Source organism: Macrotis lagotis, chromosome 1 (genome assembly GCF_037893015.1).
Source record: "Macrotis lagotis isolate mMagLag1 chromosome 1, bilby.v1.9.chrom.fasta, whole genome shotgun sequence".
Lineage (NCBI taxonomy): Eukaryota > Metazoa > Chordata > Mammalia > Peramelemorphia > Peramelidae > Macrotis > Macrotis lagotis.
In genome coordinates, this window is record NC_133658.1 from 220555511 (window position 1) to 220575625 (window position 20115).

The window sequence follows — 20115 nt, forward strand, 5'->3', positions numbered from 1 at the left end:
TCTGGATAGAAACAGCTCTTTGAGGTTATAAAGGAAGTCAATTTTGCTCCCTTCTCCCAATCCCATATCAAAATAGCTAATTAAGGTTTCCCCAGATCCAACTGTGACCAACCACAAATCAGGATCATAGGTAAGTTATGTCACCTGAACATTTCATTTTCAGACTGCATTCCCCTCTTCCTTTTCCCCTACCCTCCCACCCCCACAAAAAAGCTTGCTGAAATTTTGAAACTTTAACATAAAATAGAACTGCCATTTGTAGTTTTTTAGCACTATTATGCTCTGATGGGAAAAAATTGATTTGGAATCACAATTTTAATACCTTCAATAGAGATATGTCAAAAAAAAAAGGAACTTCCAGGTTTCTTTCTATGGCACTTCAGAGAATTTATGGATATCCTTTCAGGAGTTTCTAAGTTTTCCCCACAAAATAAAAGTTCTCTTTAACTTTAAAAACCAAGTATCAAAAGCAGTAATTGCTCTGCAAACCATCAATCCTAGAATCCAAATATCCTTAAGTTAAGAAATCTTTAGAAGTTGTGTAGTTTATTGCTCTTCCTATGGGCAGGATCTAGATAAGGTCTTCTACCATATAAATTGGGGGCTGAGGAGAAAAAGACTTGTAATGAACCCAAGAATAGAAATCCTATTCTACCAATGTTACTATTAAGTCTTTCTATAAAAAAAAATCAGCCTTAAAGTAGGGTTACATTTAGGTTCCAAAAGAAAAAGAAGGAGGAATTTTCTATCAGTAGAGTGTTGAAAAGACCTAAGACCCCATCTAATTAGATATGAGTTGGTCTGGATAGCTATCAAGTTCCCTCCTTTCTTTGAAATTCTGTAATTCCTCAATTCAACCCTTCCCTGATCTGAAAGAATGTACTTGATCTCCAATAAAGTAATAATCTAACCTCTTCTTACATCCCTTAAACAGGAAGAAACTTATTACTTGAATATGGACCAGATAGTGCTAACTATGTTAAATTCTCAGATAAAACTCATTATAGGTTGAGAAAGTTCTAATTGTGTAAGGACCAAAAATTATTACTTTCATCTCTTGGTCCTTAATCTCCCTGGGTTAAGGAGAATAAATTTAGTACCTCAAATACTTTCTTTTTATTCTTAATTTCACTTTGAGAATATATTTCTCTCTTTATGTAATGATAAGATGGCATGAATACAGATGCACAAAGTAATCATTTTACTATTTTTTCTGTGTATTTTGGAAAGGAAAAATGCTTGTAACATTATATACATGTTTACATTTACTATTTGAAGAAATCAGTCTAGAGTAAAATATTATCAGCAAAATGCAATATTCAGGGCAGCTAGGTGGCACAATGGATAGAGCACCGGCCCTGGAGTCAGGAGTACTCGAGTTCAAATGAGGCCTCAGATACTTAATAATTACCTAGCTGTGGGGCCTTGGGCAAGCCACTTAACCCCACTGTCATACAAAAAACCTAAAAAATAATGCAATATTCAAAATCCAAAGACTCATTATTTCAGGGTTAATGAGAGGTAGTTGTGACATAGTAGATAAAGAGCTGGACCCAAGTAAGAAAAGCCAGTGCTGAAGTTCTGCCTTTTACACAAACTATTAGAGGTCATTATGTGGTATAGTGAATAGAAAACTAGATCTGGAGTCAGGAACCCTAAGTTTAAATTTAGCTTCAGATATTTAAATTCACACTCAAATAAGCTGGGCATGCAGTTCACTTAGACTATCAGTCTCAATTTCTTCTACTACAAAATAGGGATAATGTTCATACCCACCTCCCAGGATTGTATTGAAGATAAAAATGAGATATTTGTAAAGCACTTTGAAAATCTTAAAAGTGCTATATAAATGCTATGACTATCATCATCATCATCATCATCATCATCATCATCATCATCATCATCATCATCATCATCACCATTCTAGTTGTTAGACTCTTGGAAATAATTTAACCTCTTAGGGTCCAAGGAAATTCTGCAAGATTATTACTTGCATTACAAGTGCTAAGCTATAGTAGTTGAGAGCTTTTCCAGTCTCAAATGGCCTATACCAAAGATATCATAGATCTAGTCTAAATAAGAAAAGGAAAAAAAAACAAAAAGTAAACTTACTGTAAAATGACAAGTGATATCCTGTTATCCAAAGAATAGGAAAAGGTAAATTCATTAAAGTCAAGTGTCATAAAAAAAGATGGTTTTGGGTCTTCTGAATTTGTTCTTCTGTACAAAGGAATCCCATTCAAGGATACACTAAGAAATCATTCATTTTTATTGATATTTTTGGGAGGTAAAACAATATTTTACATTTAAGTTGATGTTTACAAACATTTTCATAAAATGATTTTCTTTCCTTTTAAAAAGTGTATTCCCATTTAGCAAAAAAATTAAACATGATTTATTATAAGCATATGAAAACTGGTACCAATACTTTCCTTCGCCCTTATCCTTGGATATAATATACTATGACCTTTAACAATGAAGTTTATCATAAAGAAACCTGTTAAAAAAGAAAAAGAAACCTGTTAACATTTAACCTGATGTCAGAAGTGGTCTTATGAGATTAAACTAGTTACTGAACTGTTATTTCAGAATATAGAAAAAGCTGGTATTTAAGTGTGTACTAAGAATTGACACCATATATTACTACAGGAGAACCTGCAACTATAAAGGGACATGAGGCATTCTTATATCACCACTCTCAATGTAGAGAAGACCTTAATATCACTCTACAAAGTACTGCTCTGAGAAAGCATCCTTTACATACTGAGTCCCAGAGTCTGGGAAAAGGAGGCAGGGGAGCTCTGAAGCTGTAATAGTAGAATTTGGAATAATTCTGTTGACCACAAACTATCTAATTTGATTAAAGTGACCCATAAGCTCACTTTAAGGTGGCCTGAGAACTTTCCCAACCACAGCAGACTTTAGAAGTCTTGGTAGAGATGTAAATATCAGGAGGAAAGAGAAAAAGAAGTGCTAGACCATGTCTACTACCTCTAAGAAAACACTTTGAAAAAACCATAGAAACTTAGGGCTATCATATCCTCTTTTGTAAGTCATACAATAACAAAAACTCCCTTAATTAAAGGGAGAGGGGAAGAATCCAATTTGGCATTGACAGATTCAGTTCCACATTTCCAAGAATAAGCACAAGAAATTAAAAAACAGAATTTTATAGATCTAACAAATTTCTCTGGCAATTAATACTCAACACAATTTTAATAATTTTTAAAATGTCACATGTGTTAAAACTTTTTCTATTTTATTTTTTCACATTAAAAGAGCATTGCTTTTATACTCTATTGAAGTCTTCATATATATATATGTACATATATATATATATATATATGAAAATGAGCTAGAGCATCCTATTATCAAAAATCCTTGAGAAACAATAAATTTTTTGTTGCCCCATGCCTTTGGAAGTCATTCTTACTTTGACAAGACCAAAATCTATATGAAAAATTTCATCTCCAGGTGAGAAAAATGGTTGGTGAAAAATAGAAAGCAAAGTTTGTTACTCTGAGACCTTAGCCCTTCACATTTATGAAAATAGCAGGGCACAAGAGCCTGAATGGCTGCTGTTTTTCCAGTAAAGAGGTCAATTTTCAAAATATATAGAAGCTCTTACCTGTATTATATTTAAGCTGAGAGCAATAGTGCACTCCCAGTAGTGAACTAGGGGTGACTTCAAAAAAAGATCATACATTGACCTAAGTTTCTGTTTTATCTAAATTAGTCACCTGATTGATAAACTTTTCAAAAGAAATATTCCTTCTTATGTGAAGTAAAAATAAAGCACTTGTTAAAACACAAATTCAAAATTGGATTATCTAATAAAATTATAGATAAGAACTTAACTATGACACCAGCTTACATCAAGGCAAAAAGAAATATCCCTTAAACAAAAACAGTCTATAAACTAACTCATTATAAGAGAGCCGATCTAAGCCTTACTCCACTTTTGCAGTAACAGTTTCAGTAACACATTTGCCATGCAATAACGTTAACACTTAACATCTTAAAGAACAGTTATTTTTATTCAACAAGTTCTTAAAGAGTTGCTGAAAATTATATACAATACCACTCAGAGACTACTGTGTCAAGGCACATGATTTTCCTAATATAAAGGCTACTTTGAGAACTACAAATTATTAAACATCTAACATTATTACTAATACTTGCTTATAGACAAAATGAAAACAATGGTTTAACTAGATTTTAAAAGAGTACCATTCTTTCTCCCAAGACAGTTTTTTTTCAATTGCACTGTGATCTTCATGGAGACTCAGAAATTCTAATGTACACACCAAACTATAAAATGATACAAAAATACCACAATTATAAATTCACAACTCTGAAAACTACCTTTGCTAATCATAGGATAACACAAGTTATTAATATCAAAGTTTTTATTAAAAAAGGAAAAAAGTTCTTTTTAGAGAGCTTTCTGAGACCTAGTAAAGGCCAAATTATATTTCACTCTTTAATACTGAGATTGTCTATAGAATTCAGGACAAAATCTTAATACTCAATTGCCCTGAGTAGTTTATCTTTTAATCCAATGTTCTCAAAACACCACTTGATTTTTAAATACTTAGAAGAAATTATGTTCAGACGTCTCCAAAAGCCAAGACTTAACTGTTTATTCCATCTCTTTGATTTTTTTGTTCCAGAGTTGGAGTTCAACTATGGTCATAGACAAGAAAATAGACAGTCTTTTAAAAGGGCTTAAGCATAAAATGAGTCCAACAGGTTTCTACTTGCCTTTCTATATGACATGTGATCTATCTAAAATGAGCCTTTCAAAGTTGCTAGCTTGGGATGATAATACATATGTATTTAAACAGTGCTATTAAAAGTTTTCTGAAACTTTTCTTTCAAAACTGTCCTTCAAACAGTTCAATCACCAACAATAAAAAAATCAGTTTTGTCACTTGACACTGCTCATTTTGGGTCCTTCTACCTCAATAACAAGATTTAGCTCATAATGAATTCTAACCATAAGAATATAAACTTCTTAAGGGCAGGGACTGTCTTTCTTTCTTTCTTTCTTTCTTTCTTTCTTTCTTTCTTTCTTTCTTTTTCTTTCTTTTCCTTCCTTCCTTCCTTCCTTCCTTCCTTCCTTCCTTCCTTCCTTCCTTTATATCCCCCTTACTTCCCACAGTACTAGAATCTTAGCAGTGTTTTAGATTTAGAAGTGCTTTAACATTCATTCATTCATTCAAAGTATATTTAAAACTGAATTTGCTATCAGTGGGTATTTGGAAAAACTGCTTTCTCTGAAGGCATTGCAAAGGTTAATACCATAAAAAGAATACTTTTTTCAGTGTAAAATTTTGGAATAATTATTTTAAAACTTAGTCACATTGTCCTATAATCCCACCTCATGTTATGCAAATTCAATATATATTCCTAAATAAGCATTATCATGTATATAGGAGATCTTGGGAGCATACCAATTTCAATGTAGCTCCATGAAGATAATTATGCATGGAAGAGTAAATTCTCCATTTTTTAAATCCATTTTAAAAGTCCTCTAAGTCACATTTATAGAGTATAAATTTAAATACAATGGTCTTTAAAACACCATATTGTAAAAGAAGGGAGTATGGAAGACTGATCTAACATTGTCTAAAATGAATGTAAACCAAATCTTTCAAAGCTCATTTTGATATAAATGATAATAAAAACAATCTCTAACTAGAAGAGTCACAAAAATATTGCAAAAAATGCAGGCTAGGGGCAGCTAGGTGGCACAGTGGGTAAAGCACAGCCTTGGAGTCAGGAGTACCTGGGTTCAAATGCGGTCTAAGACATTTAATAGTTACCTAGCTGTGTGGCCTTGGGTAAGCCACTTAAAACCATTTGCCTTGCAAAAAACTAAAAAAAAAAATTCTAAGAGCCCTAAATTTTTATTATCATATTTCATTCAATTCCATTATTATTTACTTCTTCTCCATTTAGTAACTAAAAAGTTTTGAGTCTAAGTAAGGATCAGAAAATAAACTTCTGGGTATAGGAATGATCTCAAGAATATGTTTCTCTTATAACGAATGACCCCACCAGATCAGATCTTTCCTGAACTCTACTTATAACCAAATGATCTAATATGTAATAAAGAACCACCAGTAACAGGATCCAGACAGAAAAACATCTAAAGTCTTAGCTGAATAATTTTCTCTACAAAGTCTTTCACTCACTCATATTTTACATTAGTCATCTATATAACCAACCCAAAGATCCAAATTCTATAAATTGAATTTTCAAAAGATATAAGTATAATGATCAAAGGGTGAGATTTTAAGAAAAGATGATGAATTGTCACTTAGGATCTTGGTTCTGATTTTGCATATAGTGAAATGTGGCTATTTAAATTGAACTATTTTAATGTCCACAATAATCCAAACTGAAAAAAATAAAACTGAATACTTCTTAATTATGACTGAACTTCATCTCTGAGAAGTGAAAAACTGCTTCTCCTTCCTTTCATTGCAAAGGTGGGAGCTGTGAGAATACTGATTATATTGTCCGATGGGCTTGATATTGGAAGGTGTCAATTTGATAAACTATTTTTCTCTTTTTAAAAAAATGTCATTATAAAGTTAAAACGGAGAATTGGAAGGGAGGGATATATATTCAGAAATGAATATGACATAAAAACAGGTCATCAATTTTGAAAAAATATCAGAAAAAAACCAAGTTCTCTAGAAATTCCAGCTCCAGAAGAGCTGAAAAGGCCCTCTTACAAGCTAATCTAACTCAACTCCATAACTTTAAGATAAGGAAATTGAGGCTTGCAGAGGTGAAGTAGCTTGCACAAAGTTATACAACTTATAAGTAGCAAAGTCTGGATTCAAATGCAGCTCCTTGCTTGTACTATAAACTTCTAATCTGTTCATTATCATTTTTGTTACAGTGGAAGACAGGATTGTCCATATAATGTTAAAACTTTAATGTTAGACCTCATGGTCAAAATAAAATGGAGACTTTCTGAATGGGAGAATTTTAGATAATGTAAAGAATGTATTGTACATTTCTATAATTATACATTTCTATTACCTATTCTATATTCTATTCTATAATTGTACATTTTTATTACCAAACAACTTAGAATGAATACCAACATACTTGAAGTTGTGATGTTCAATCATTCTTTACTTCTTCATGGCAGCCCTGTGTAGGCAAGCTTCCCGACTCAGGAAGCAGTGACAATTCAACTCTCTCCCCCAAATTCAGTTCTCAGAAGTGAATATCACCAAAAAACTGGTCAATATTGTACCAGAAAGAAATTGGAATGGAAAGCCAGGAAAGATTTAATTTCTACCTCTAGACTTGGTATAGACTGGACATACAAATTTAAACAATTCTCTTTAAATTAATTCTCAATTTCTACATGTGTTAAAAGAGATTCAAACTACTTAAGATTGATGTGATAAGGACCAATTAGGGCAAAAATATGCAAAGGAGTTAATAAGTTAAACATACAATGCAACTGCAAGATGCCATTTTAAATTAGAACTCTCTTCATTTTTAGAATTATATTCCTTTGAAATAATCAGAGATAGAGAAGAACTGTAATCCAGTAAAAAAAAAGTGTAAAGCCTATAAGGTTAAATTAATCATTCTGAATTCATCACATTACTTTATAAGAATGTCCATTTACTTTGATTCTGTACACTGGTCTAGGAATTCTAACTCTAACTCTCTTCCTAAATTAGTGATAAGGGCAAATATCTTGAGTTATCTCACCTATCAGTTCAATCTGAACACCAAGTGATTCAGAATGAGGCAGCATAAATTCTCCATGTCCATGGTCTCATACACCTTTAAGACAACTGAAAGAAATGAAGACAATCTTTGTGCACAATGGACAATATACAATGCATACATTAAAAGAACTTGGTTGTGCATAGAGGAATTATTTGCTATTTTTAGCAAGGATAGAGGGTAAATAGGAGAAAACAAAGACTGAAAAGAAAAGAAGACAGAAAGGAAAGGGAAAAGATCATCACAGAATCAAAAGATTTGAATCATTTGGTCTAACCTCATTTTACAGGTGATGAACCTGAGGCACAGAGAAGTTAAGAGATTTGCTCAGGATCCATTAAGAACAACTACATTTTCTTTGAAATGACCACCACTCACATGCAAAATTCAGTCTTCAACAGTTTTAGTACAACCTGAATACTCTAAGGCACTTTGGGCCACTAAAGAACCTATTAGCAACTATCAGCTAGGTGCTAGTGTGCTCCTTTTCACTCCAGTAGTGTTCAACTCAAATGTACAGAATATAACATGGTACCCCAGGTCAAAAAAGGCAAGTGATTTATAGTTGTACCTGAATCACTCACTGGTCTTTTGGTATTTGCCTCTCTCTTTCCCACCACTGTTCTGGTTCATTTTAAGTTCAGGAGGCATTACAGATCAAAAACAAGTTAACCAATTCATCACCAACTCCACCCTAATCCCTTATATTTCCAATGGTCAAAGTATTTGATTCTTATGAAACAGTATTTTATATATGAAAATATGTTTTGCATGATTGCCCATATATAACCTATATCAAATTGCTTACTGTTTCAGGGAGAAGTGAGAGAGACAGGAAGGGAAAAAATTTGAAACAAAATTTTTTTTTAAAAAAATAAATGTTAAAAAATTGTCTGTACATGTAACTGGGAAAATATTTTTAAAAGAATAGCATTTTATCTGGATGTTTAAAATTTAGAATTATATTTAAATGTTTTAACTAATTTGTTTTAAAGTAAAAAGAATAATTATTCTAGGTCTAAGTGTCCCACGAATGACAACTAAGTAGTATTATATAATCAATCATACTCAGAATTAATAATTTTTACAAATCAATAAAAGAGAATTCAGAATCCAACTCATATCTGAGCAGAAATTCCCTGTACAATATCCAAGAAAAATTAACCATCTAGCTTCCATATGAAGACTTCTTATGGAATAGATCAGTTCATTTTGGGACAGTTCTAATTGTTGGGAAGTTTAAGGAGTTCCAAATCTGCCTGAGAACTCCATATACCTCTCCTAATTTTGCCTTCTGGGGACAAGTTAAAAAAAAATTTACCAGTCAATGAGTCACATATCCTACTTCAATAATATGGTTTTCCTTGAAGACTACAAGTCTATGTTCCACAGACTTCAGAGACCCAATAAAAAGAATTCATTGATGCTCCCCTCTTCCTACTTTTGTTGTTCTTTTTTTGGTGAAGACACCATTTTCCTTCTGATCATTCCAGAATACAATCTTAAAGATCAAATTCTATATTCCCTTTCTGTCCTCCCACTTACATCTAATCAGTTACCAAGTCTTAACAAATTCTACATCTACAATACATAATTACATTTGACCCCTTTTCTCCACTAACAAATATACCATCCTAGATCAGGTCCCTTATTATCACACCCCTGGACTTTGGCTTTAGTTTCTTTGCCTCATTTCTCCCTTCTCCAATATATTACCCACATAGTTGATAAAGTATAGATCTAATCATTAACTCCTCCTCCAGTTTCCCCATTGCCTCTGGGCTAAAAATTAAAATTCTTGTTAGGTTTTAAACCCTCAAGTAATAAGGTTCTAATCTAGGATTGATGTGCATTATTCCCTTCACACTATAAATTCCAAACTAGCCAATTCACTGTTTCCCTGCACTTTCTATCTCTTATCTTTAAATTTCTAATTTTCTTCAAAACTCAGCTGAAACACCAAGACCTAGGAAATCTGTTCTAAACCCTCATCTCACTAAAAATCCCCCCCATAAATTACTTTGTATCTACTTTTGAATATATACTTTCCTATGTTAGTAATTTCCCACCCTCTCTGAAGGCAGGAACTTTTCAATTTTGTCTTTTAGAATGAGTGAGAATAGTCAGTGCTTAATAAATGTTTACAGAATGAAATCTAGCCAGATTCTAGAGTCCTGCAAAGATCACACATGATCTTGTGATTGTGGCAAAGATCTAATTGTAAGTTGAGTATACTAGTGGATTCTTGTTATGTGTGGAGGACCTACACACTACAATGATGTGACCAACTCAAGGAGTCTCAGCAAACATAATGTGAGCAGAAATCTTCCAGGACTATTATTTATTAAGGACAGTATTTAATTTCAGAAGGAATTTCCCCCAAATAAATTTTTAATCCCTTCATTTTCACACTGAGTCAAAGTTAGGCAATTTAGTTTCCTTTTGCCCCATTAGAATTAATAAAGCTAGATCAGTCCAACCCAAGAGAAGAAGGAACATCTGTGACTTGACTGCACTTTGCCTCTACAATGGTAAGTTTTCCTAAGAATTAAAGCCTTCCTGGTCAAAACACTCCAAAGGTAATGGAATTTGTCACATCTCTATTATCCAAGAAACTTCAGTGGTAGAATAAAAAATAGAAGGTTGGGTAAAGAACTCACTACTGCTCTAACTATGAGTTAGGCAATTTCTCCCTCTCCAGGTCATAGTGGAGTGTCACATGTAGTAACTTTTTTGAACAAATATAATACGAATGAAAATCCCACAAAGAACAAAGACAAGAGCAATGTGAATGGAGGCTATTAAAGATGTGGTAGCAGTGTCTGGCCTTGTTAATAAAGTCATATGTCATAAAATGATCCTTGATTCATAAAGGTTATATCAAAGGTGTACAATTCTAGCAGGTTCTACAAGGCTGGAAAGATTTTCAAGTATAATCATAATAACAAACTGTGCCTGCAACCTAAGGACAAGGCTAAGAATAAAGAAGTTCATCACTAGACTAGCCAGATGACAACTTCTTTTTGGTCATGACACCCCAACTACTTCCCTTCAATATAGTCTCATTAACTGACAATGGTCAATATGATCTGTCACTTGAACACTCAGGTCTTAAGTTCTGACTTCTGATTTTGTAAGAAGAATTTTCAAGGGACTCTCAAAAGGTAGAATTAGGTTACTAAGGAGGAAAAGTCATATTGACAATGACTAAAAGTTATTGCAAGTTCTGAGATGTTCTGAGCCTTTTCAATTAGTGAAATGGCTGTTATGTCTTGTCTAAAGAGCACAATCTAGTGAGATGGACCTTCTTAGAATCGGGATGTAAATAAATGCATCTTCCCAGCTAGCTCTGAAGTCATTTTATTTGTGAAGAGGGAATGACAGTGGGGAAGAAGTAGAAATGATTACCAACACGTTCAGATAGCATGGTACTGGAAAGGGGACTAGCAATGGACTAACTTGGATTCAAGTTCTAACTCTTGGTATACACTAGTGCAGTGCAAATCTAAGTAAATTATCAGGGAATGGAGTTTCTACATAAGAGTTCTCCCCTCCTCAATAAATAAAAATAAAGATCTAAACCATGCCTACATTCTCATGCTCTGCTCTCCTCTCCTCTCCCCTCCACAACACTACACTTTCAGCACCACCATTTGTAACAAAAACTCGCTCCACCTACTAGGCAAGGAGTTTAGGATGTATTCCTAATCTCTATAGGGTTTAAAATCTGTTTCAAATTAAGAAAGATGAATGGAAGATTATATTTGGGCTGTTAACACTGACCCACCTCCAGGAACATAACCAGTACATCAGGTTCAAAGAACTACCTATAATATGAAGAGTTCCATAATTTCTTTATAGACTGGGAAAAAAAACCTACCACTCAACAAAGATATCCTTTCTGTAACATTCCTGATAGTCATATAGTCTTTGCTTAAATACTTCCAATGATAAAATATTCTTTGCTTAATTATGTCCTTATAGCAGTTCATTTATTTATTAAGAGTATCCTAAGGGTGGGGCAGCTAGGTAGCACAGTGAATAGAGCACTAGCCCTGGAGTCAGGAGTACCTGAGTTCAAATCCGGCCTCAGACACTCATTAATTACCTAGCTCTGTGGCCTTGGGCAAACCACTTAACCCCATTGCCTTGCAAAAACCTTAAGAAAAAAAAAAACAGCGTCCTAAGGGTTCTAATGGTCATTTCATCCATTGCTCCTAGTGACTGAAATAACACAAAGTACTTCTTCCTACATAAAAGTCCTTTCATCTACTGGAGGTTATCATTTCTCCTTTCCCCACTCCCATCATTTTATTTTTCACCATACTAAAGCAAAGTATCTCCAAAAGTTTCAACTGTTTGTTTCACGACTTCTAAACTCTTAACCAACCTGATCATCCTTCTCTGAATATACTCTAGTTAATAGGACTCTCTTAAAATATGACACATAGTTTTGAATATATTAAAATATGTGGGCCAAGTCGTGCAGAGTATAATGGAGTGATTACTTCCTTTAACTAGGACATATTTTACCTTTTATCAGCTTCATTAGCCTATTGGTTCATCCTGACCCTAAGAAGTTAATCAAATTGGCAAGCTTTGGGGATATTATCTTACTTCCTTTTCCTTACCAAAAGGAATTAAAAAATAGATCTGTAAAATATTGCAAATTTTGTAGTAGTAAGAACCAGTCACATCTTTTGGTCAAAATTTGAAATAACAATGTCTTGTTAGATCAATGGAAAGGGCTCAAAAAGATAACATTATGTACTTTTGTGTACTTCATCTTCTACAGAACTTAAGTAAAAGAACTATGAGCTATCAAAATATTTAAATTCTAGCAACTCTATGAAGGATTTTAAACAACCAAATTATATATCTGTATTGACAATCACAACTTGCAGATAACTGAGAGTCTACGTTGGCCCATTTTCTACCTTAACTTTCCAGGCTATAGATTGTTTCAGGAGAAATAAGTTAATACTTTTAAGGAATCTGTGATACATTATCCTTGGAAAAAGGAAACAATTCTAAATCCAATCCCAGATGAATTTTATAAGGCTAATAATCTACAAGTGAAATAAGAACAGATTACTCCACATTTGCAAAAGCTTCCACCTTATCAACCGTAAAGTCTGACGGCAACTGCTCCTACAAAAAAGATGGAAGTCATCACTCCTGCCTTTAACTACTCATTTGATCTTACAAAAGGTTTGCAATCTCTAAAAGATCCTGGACAAGTTCACATTTGATAGGTAGCATCAATTCAGTTTCAGTCATATCCTCTTTTCATTCTTCAGGTCAATGGAATAGTAACACTGTAAGGAAAAACAACTTTGAAAGATTTAAGGGGCAGCTAGGTGGCACAGTGGATAGAGCACTGGCCCTGGAGTCAGGAGTAGCTGAATTCAAATCTGGCCTCAGACACTTAATAATGACCTAGCTGTGTGGCCTTGGGCAAATCACTTAAACTCATTTGCCTTGCAAAAACCTAAAAAAATAAAATAAAATAAAATAGAAAGATTTAAGAATTCTAATTTAATACAATAAGAAACCTCATCTCCAGGAAACCAATAATAAAGCATATTACCCATCTCCCCGGAGAGTTCAAGTTGTAGAATAAGATATATACATTTGTGAACATGAGCAATTTAATGAATTTATTTTGATTGATTGTGATTTTTTTCTTATAGGCATTGTGTTGTTCTTTTTCCCACTGGGGAAGGAAATTATTGGAAAAGAAAGAAGGGTGCTAAATAGTACTGCTAAAAAGGAGAAGGAGGGCACCAAAACATTTTTTTTAAATGAATATTAGTTCTAAAGGAAACAGAGACAAGCAGGCCAGCTTTGAAAGTAACAAGTTGAATTTATTATAATTTTTTTAAAGCAAGCAGAACATAATAGATTCAGGGTTTCACATATAATCCTTTTATTCTGTTCTAGTCATATAAAGAAATAGTAAGTTCAAAAAAAATTAAAAAGAAATTTCACTTCATGTTTGCTTATCATCCAAAGATGAAGAGGCCAACCAAATTAAGTAACCTATATGTGTACTAGTACCCACCTTCTACTAAAATAATTGGCTCATTCTGATTAATTTCCCTTACAAATAAGTTCCTTTCCCACCCCCACCCCCCATTTAAAATAATGCCTTTTTTCCATTGTGGCTTTCAAAAAAGTCACACTTCACTTTTGCTAGTTTCCAATCTAGCTATGCTACTTTTACACTCCATTGCTCTATGATAACTTGGCCAATCTACAAGGTGAACTCTAAACACTCTTGCAAAAAGCTAAGGCTCAGTAGAAGGCCTACATCAAAAAGAAGTCTAGAAAGCCCAGAATCTGGCTGTCTCCTGAATTTTTCTATACTGTCCAAAGTTTCATTACATGTCTTATGGGTAGGAAAATATCTCGGAGCCTATCAAGTCCAAGGAATAAATGAATTAAGAATCTCTTCTATCATAACCCCAACAAATCATCATACAGCCCTCACTTGAGACAAGGGAGTTTAACTCAGGTTAACTGCAATAACAATCTCCATACCAAAGACTGAGATATAATCTAAACCAGTCCCAAAGAACATGATATAACAAACTTCCTTCCTCTTGGTAAGAAAGAGCAGAACTAGGAGGAGAATATTGTAGCTGCTTTTGGATGAGGTCTCTTTGTTGGTCAATGTTGCTTAACTGAAATTCTTTGTTATAAATGAAAGTTCAATTTGGGATGGAGTATTTTCTTCAGAGCAAGCATCCCCAAGTTATTTCAACTAATCCTCAAATGACATGGCATCAAGGCTCCTCATCAACCTAATTACCCTCCTGCAGTTTCTCTCTAACCTATAAATCTCTTGCCTAAAATGTGGCATCTAAAACGGAACACAAAACTTGGGGAATGGTCTGGAAAGGGTAGAATGCAGGACTGTCACCTCATTCCTGAATGTTATTCCTCTCTTAATTTAACCTAAGATCAAAAGGATTTTTATGGCCAGCTATTTCACACCTTTGACTCCTTTTGAAATTGTAGTTAACTAGCCCTACCTCCATCCTCTTAAAATTAATTATCTAGCCATACTTACTCCACCTTCTACTTGTAAAGTTGACTTTCAGAAATAACTTATAGGTCATTTATCCCTATCACATTCATCTATTTAAAACTAGTCCCACCTCACCAATTGAAATCTTTCTGGATTCTGATTTTGCGTAAGTCCCTATATTTGTGCCAACTGAAAAATTGTTAAGAATGTCTTCTATGCCTTCACTCAAATTCAAAAAAAGATTAAATAGCAGAGGGTCAACAAAGGTGCCAGGAGCATTGCATTAGAGACATTTTTAATATGGAAGTCTCTAGATTCTATCACTACCAGCTGAACCAGTAATTCAACCTAACTACAGCAGCCTCATGGAAAGAGGTATCTTATGGGGATTTCTATGTAGGCCCTGCTCTAGGGTTGACTTAATCATGTCCCCTAAAGAACAAAGTAGAGGCCTAAATTGGGAGTATATTAATTGAAACAGAAGTCTCCTTTTAAAAACAACATTAATTCACATACATATATTTCACTTTAATATTTACAAAGCTTTTCTCTTTAATAGAGATAATGGATACTCTTGGGCTGACTAAAGAGGCTCAATCTGCTATTGGTGACCTACTATGGCTAACTATGGCTCTTTTAAGATCAAGAAAGTTCCACAAAGAAGAGTGGCTTTATGAAATTGCTTCAGTTGGTCAAGTTTCTCTTATTATTTTCTAAAGTGTTCCTTACACAGACAGCCCTAATAAAGATTTTCCCAGGTATCTGGAAAACTGATATATCTTAACACTTTAAATTCAGATCTTTTCCTGGATAGTCTAGATAAAGCAACTAGATCACATCTACCCAATTCCACACCAACCCTAGCAATCTTGACAAATCTTGTGTCTCACACATGCCTCATTATGATGACTGAGATGGATTTTATGTTCTGTTCCTGCAACAAGGCTTTCTTGTTTAACCCTGACAGGCCTTCCTGATGACATTTTTACTTAAGTTGATAAGAAAATCAAATTGTATTCTCTACGTAATACATCACAACACAGATGGGAGAGAGAAAGAAACACTTGGTAAACTGGATAACGTAAAGAAATCATTATGTGATGCACCACAAATGAAGTAAAAAGCAGATAATAAAAGGTCGATTTAACCATGTTATATACAGTTTAAAAATGCTTAAATCTGTCCAAAAGCTATAGACTTTTTAAAGGCACATAAACTCTATTAGCCTAGATCCAACATTTCAGAACTAACTCCATTTAGCTAATACAAATTAACTGCTCTCTTTATATTATTATAACAAAAAAATCTTTATACTATGAATTGAAGAAAAAAGATAGCACCTTATACTTCAATCACTTAGCAGTTTTAACTTGTTTTATACAAGTGACACCAGAACTGCCATGGATTAAGTTCATAGAACCATAAAAGTTTAGAGCTAGAAGGAACCTCAGATATTATCTAGTCCATATTATCTACTTCATTTCTTATAAAGAATTGAGGCTCAGTGATTAACTTGCTGAAGGAGGAAAGAAGGTGGAAAGCCAAGACTAGAAATAAGGCCTTCTATCTCACCCAGTGCTCTTTCTCAATTACATGATGTTTATAGAGGGTAAATTAATGCTGATCAAGTTATCAATACAGATATTCTCCATTTAAAGCAAATTTATTTTTACCAGAATACCAAATTTCCAGAATTGACAAAGTAGGGCACTAAGAAATTTCAGGCTGGGTTATAGTGGCACTCACTACTGAAGAGTGCTACAGTAGCCCAACTCTCTGAGACACTGTAAATATATACCCCACCCCACCCACAAAAAAAAATTGCGCTAAAGTCTAGGAGGTATAAGTGTGGAGCCAGGGGATTCCCAGGCATGGCAGATGTTCCTGTGTTCTTCGAAAAGGATAGAGGTGATTAGAGAGGATCCTATATTTCAAAAAATACTATAAAAGCAGTCCCTGTTCTACAATGCCAGCATTTAATAGGCCTGGTCACAATCTTATCCTCTTTCTTTAAAAAAGGAAATTATAACTTATCAAATTAGAAAACTTTTCCAAAAAAATATATTGTAAATTTTATAATAACATTATTTGAGAGGGACAATGATTAAAAAAAATTCATATATCACAATCAATTTTGACGTTAATCATTTAAACCCAAAAAGCAGAAAATAATGTAATATCCTGCTACTCCCACCCCCCAAAATATTCCCTGTGAACATGCCAGGATTTAAATTGTCAATATTTAATCTAATGGCATAATTTCCCACAGAGATGTATAGGACACTTTACTCCATTTTGAAAGGTATTACCATTTAAATCACTTCTTGGGTAGAAAAAATTAATGTTTCATAAATAATTTAATAAATAACAAAAATCAGATATTTGAATACATTTGGTGCAAGGCACCTAAGTATTGTGCTTTTCAGACATTGAAGATTTTAAAATTTAATCCAATAGCTGGGAAACCAAATACTAGACCTACACTAAGGCATTCTAGCACACACATGATGGACAAAAAAATAACAATCACTATCATGACATTTTTCAGTCAAATTAAGTCTAATGTAGTCTAGGTTAAGCAAAATGAAAAAAATAAAATTACCATTTAAATGGTGGAATTGTAGGAACAGGAAGGGATTTTTTAAAAATGAGTTCTTACTGAGAAAGATGAATACAAAACAATCTTAAATTCTTTTTAAAGCACTATGGAACATGGGACAACTATTTGGAAATAACCAAAAAAGATATGTTCCACAATCTTTGCAAACTAGCATCCTACAAACAATCTTTGCAGTAGAAGGGCTAAATCAACCCTATTTTGACAAATTTAAATGTAAAGTCTACTATAACATGGTATTTAGTAACAAAAAAATTAATTTCATATATCTGTAAGCAATTTTGGCATATTGAATGTAGCTTGAAAAGCCAACTTGTAAATTATAACATTATAGTAATTTCTGTAACTGAAATAGTCTTCATATAAATATAAAACACATCCTAAACTATCTTACAAAGGAGCTGTTTTCCAAACTGAACATAAAAATTCTAAGATGAAGTTACTGAGAAGCAATCTACACATATACCATAGAGCAATAAGTTTAAATCAGACTAATTTGAGTTGTGTAGCCCTTTATTAGCAACTAAAATAGAAGGTATCTGTTGTACAACATGGGTAGTAGTTGACTATACTGGAGATTTATTATGTTCTAATACAGATCATGTATAAATGCAATTTTCATTATTAAAAAGCTTCCACCCTTTTTTTGTTTGTTTACAATTTGCAAAACTATTCTGAAAGCTGAATACATGTGCACAGGTCTGCAAAGAGTGCAAATTTAGAATATGGTAAATGCTTTACATGTTGTATTTGAAGGACCATTTGCCACCATAACTTTATATATCCATCATCACTTTTTTAAGATCATAAAATATTTTGATGCCAGTCTTCCTTCCCTCCATTGTCCTAAACAAGAAAGCATTTTATAATGAGTTGAAATTAAGGAAGGACTACACCTACTAGAAAAGAAGAGAAGAAAGTTCTATTAATTTGAGGTTTCAGTATCCCCAAAGACCAGGAACTGTATCTTTGTAAGGGCTAGGCTGGGACCCCATTTAGAGAATGAGTATGTGCAGGTGGTATCCCTGAGTATTCAGAGCTTCAGTGGACTGTAAGTGCTCCAGCTGCATAACTCACTGAACTGTCTTGCCAGTTTCTACACTGGCTCGACTGGGCATAATTCAAAAATGAAAAGCTCATATTCATTCCATTCTTCTGGAGCTCTGTGATAGCCTAAGGAAAAGAGGGGGAGGAAAAACACAGTTAGGACTCAAATTATACAATTGTTAAATAAGTAATTAGTAATTTAATCTCTTCAACTTCAATGATAATTTCTAAACTTCTTTACCACTCAACTTTTTTTTTTATTAAAAGATCTGGGGCTATTTTCACAATAATTAGGTTTTTTTCCTTCAAAGGTCTTCCCCTAAGTTAGCAACTATTATTACTGTAGAAAACACTATTACTTTGTCCTCTTTCTAAACGGTAAATCTCAATCTCCAAAAATTTTAGCTCCTCTTTCTCCCTACATTTAGTAAGACTACTCCTATTATACCTATTTACTATAGACTCTCATTAATTTTAGCCCTAGATTGGGAAGAATTTTCTTTAAGAGTTGAACCCAATGAAATACTGGCTTAGTTCAGGTTCATCTATAATGTTCTGATGCCCTCATTTCCAAAATTCAAACGAAAGACTATTAAGTGAAGTACTCTGTAAACCTTAAAAATTCATAAAGCTCTGTTGTTAATTTTTAAAATACATAAGTAAAATTTTAGTACTAACTGGCTTCACACAAAATGTAATTCATTAAAAAACTAATAAATGCCTGTAGGATGTCAGGTACTTTGGTAGGTGCTGAGGATACAGGGAAAAACTAAAACCAATAAGGAAACCAATTCTCCAAGGACTAACATTCTACTAAGAGAAATTATATATGGAAATATATAAAATATATTAAAATTTTTAAAATATTAAAATTAAATCAAATAATTTTAATTTAAAAAATTAAATAATAAAAATATATTAAATACAAAACAATTCTAAGGGAAACAGGAGCAAAAGGAGCAAGAAAGGACTTATAGATGAGGTGACAGTTAAGCTAGGAAAAAAATTGGAGTCCAAGTGAGTTTGGATTCTTATAAACTGCCAATATACATCCCTGTAGGCAATGCAAAATAATTAAAACATTGGTACCAACCAATGTGACCATTTTATTTGCAATCATCTCCTTAAAAATCTTCAACTGATTTCTTACTGCCCTTCAAATCACATTGGATATCCAGGTTCTAATGTCAAACTCTTCTCCCCATCTATATTCTCTCTTTTATGTTAAATTTTCCAACTCTAAAAACAGAGCAGAGTTGGAAAAAAAATGTTTATAATCATCTAGTTTAAGTCCCTCATTTTTGGAAGGAAAAATATTAGTTAAAGTACTAAAAAGCTAGTGAAACTAGGATGAAAACCCCACATCTCCTGCCACCTAATCTGATTCTGTGTCCCTTCTCTTATCCCTATTAGTTACATACATAATCCCATTATTTGTTCTACATCATTTCTGTCTTCCTAAATTAGTTTCCCATTCTGCAGGATATCTGCCAACTCTCTTACTGTTATACTACCTCCCTAAAATCTGGCTCACTAAAATTTTGGTTCTTTTTCCGTCTTCAGATAAAACTACAATATAGAAAGATTCAATGTTATATACCTTGTTTAAGACAGTTCCTAAAAAACAGGAACTAATCTTTTGTTTACTCTA

At 33.3% G+C, this 20115-nt stretch overlaps 1 protein-coding gene across 3 annotated transcripts in view; it reads right to left on the bottom strand.

Moving 5' to 3' along the window:
- Nucleotides 1-218: 218 nt before the first annotated feature.
- The window catches only part of MEMO1 (mediator of cell motility 1), a 153386-nt gene continuing 133489 nt past the window's right edge, over nt 219-20115 (bottom strand). For all 3 annotated transcript variants that reach the window (XM_074209667.1, XM_074209668.1, XM_074209669.1), the window contains one exon: nt 219-18590. In XM_074209667.1, coding sequence (XP_074065768.1) covers nt 18459-18590 — 132 coding nt within the window. In that variant the 3' untranslated portion in view covers nt 219-18458. The remainder of the gene's footprint in view (nt 18591-20115) is intronic.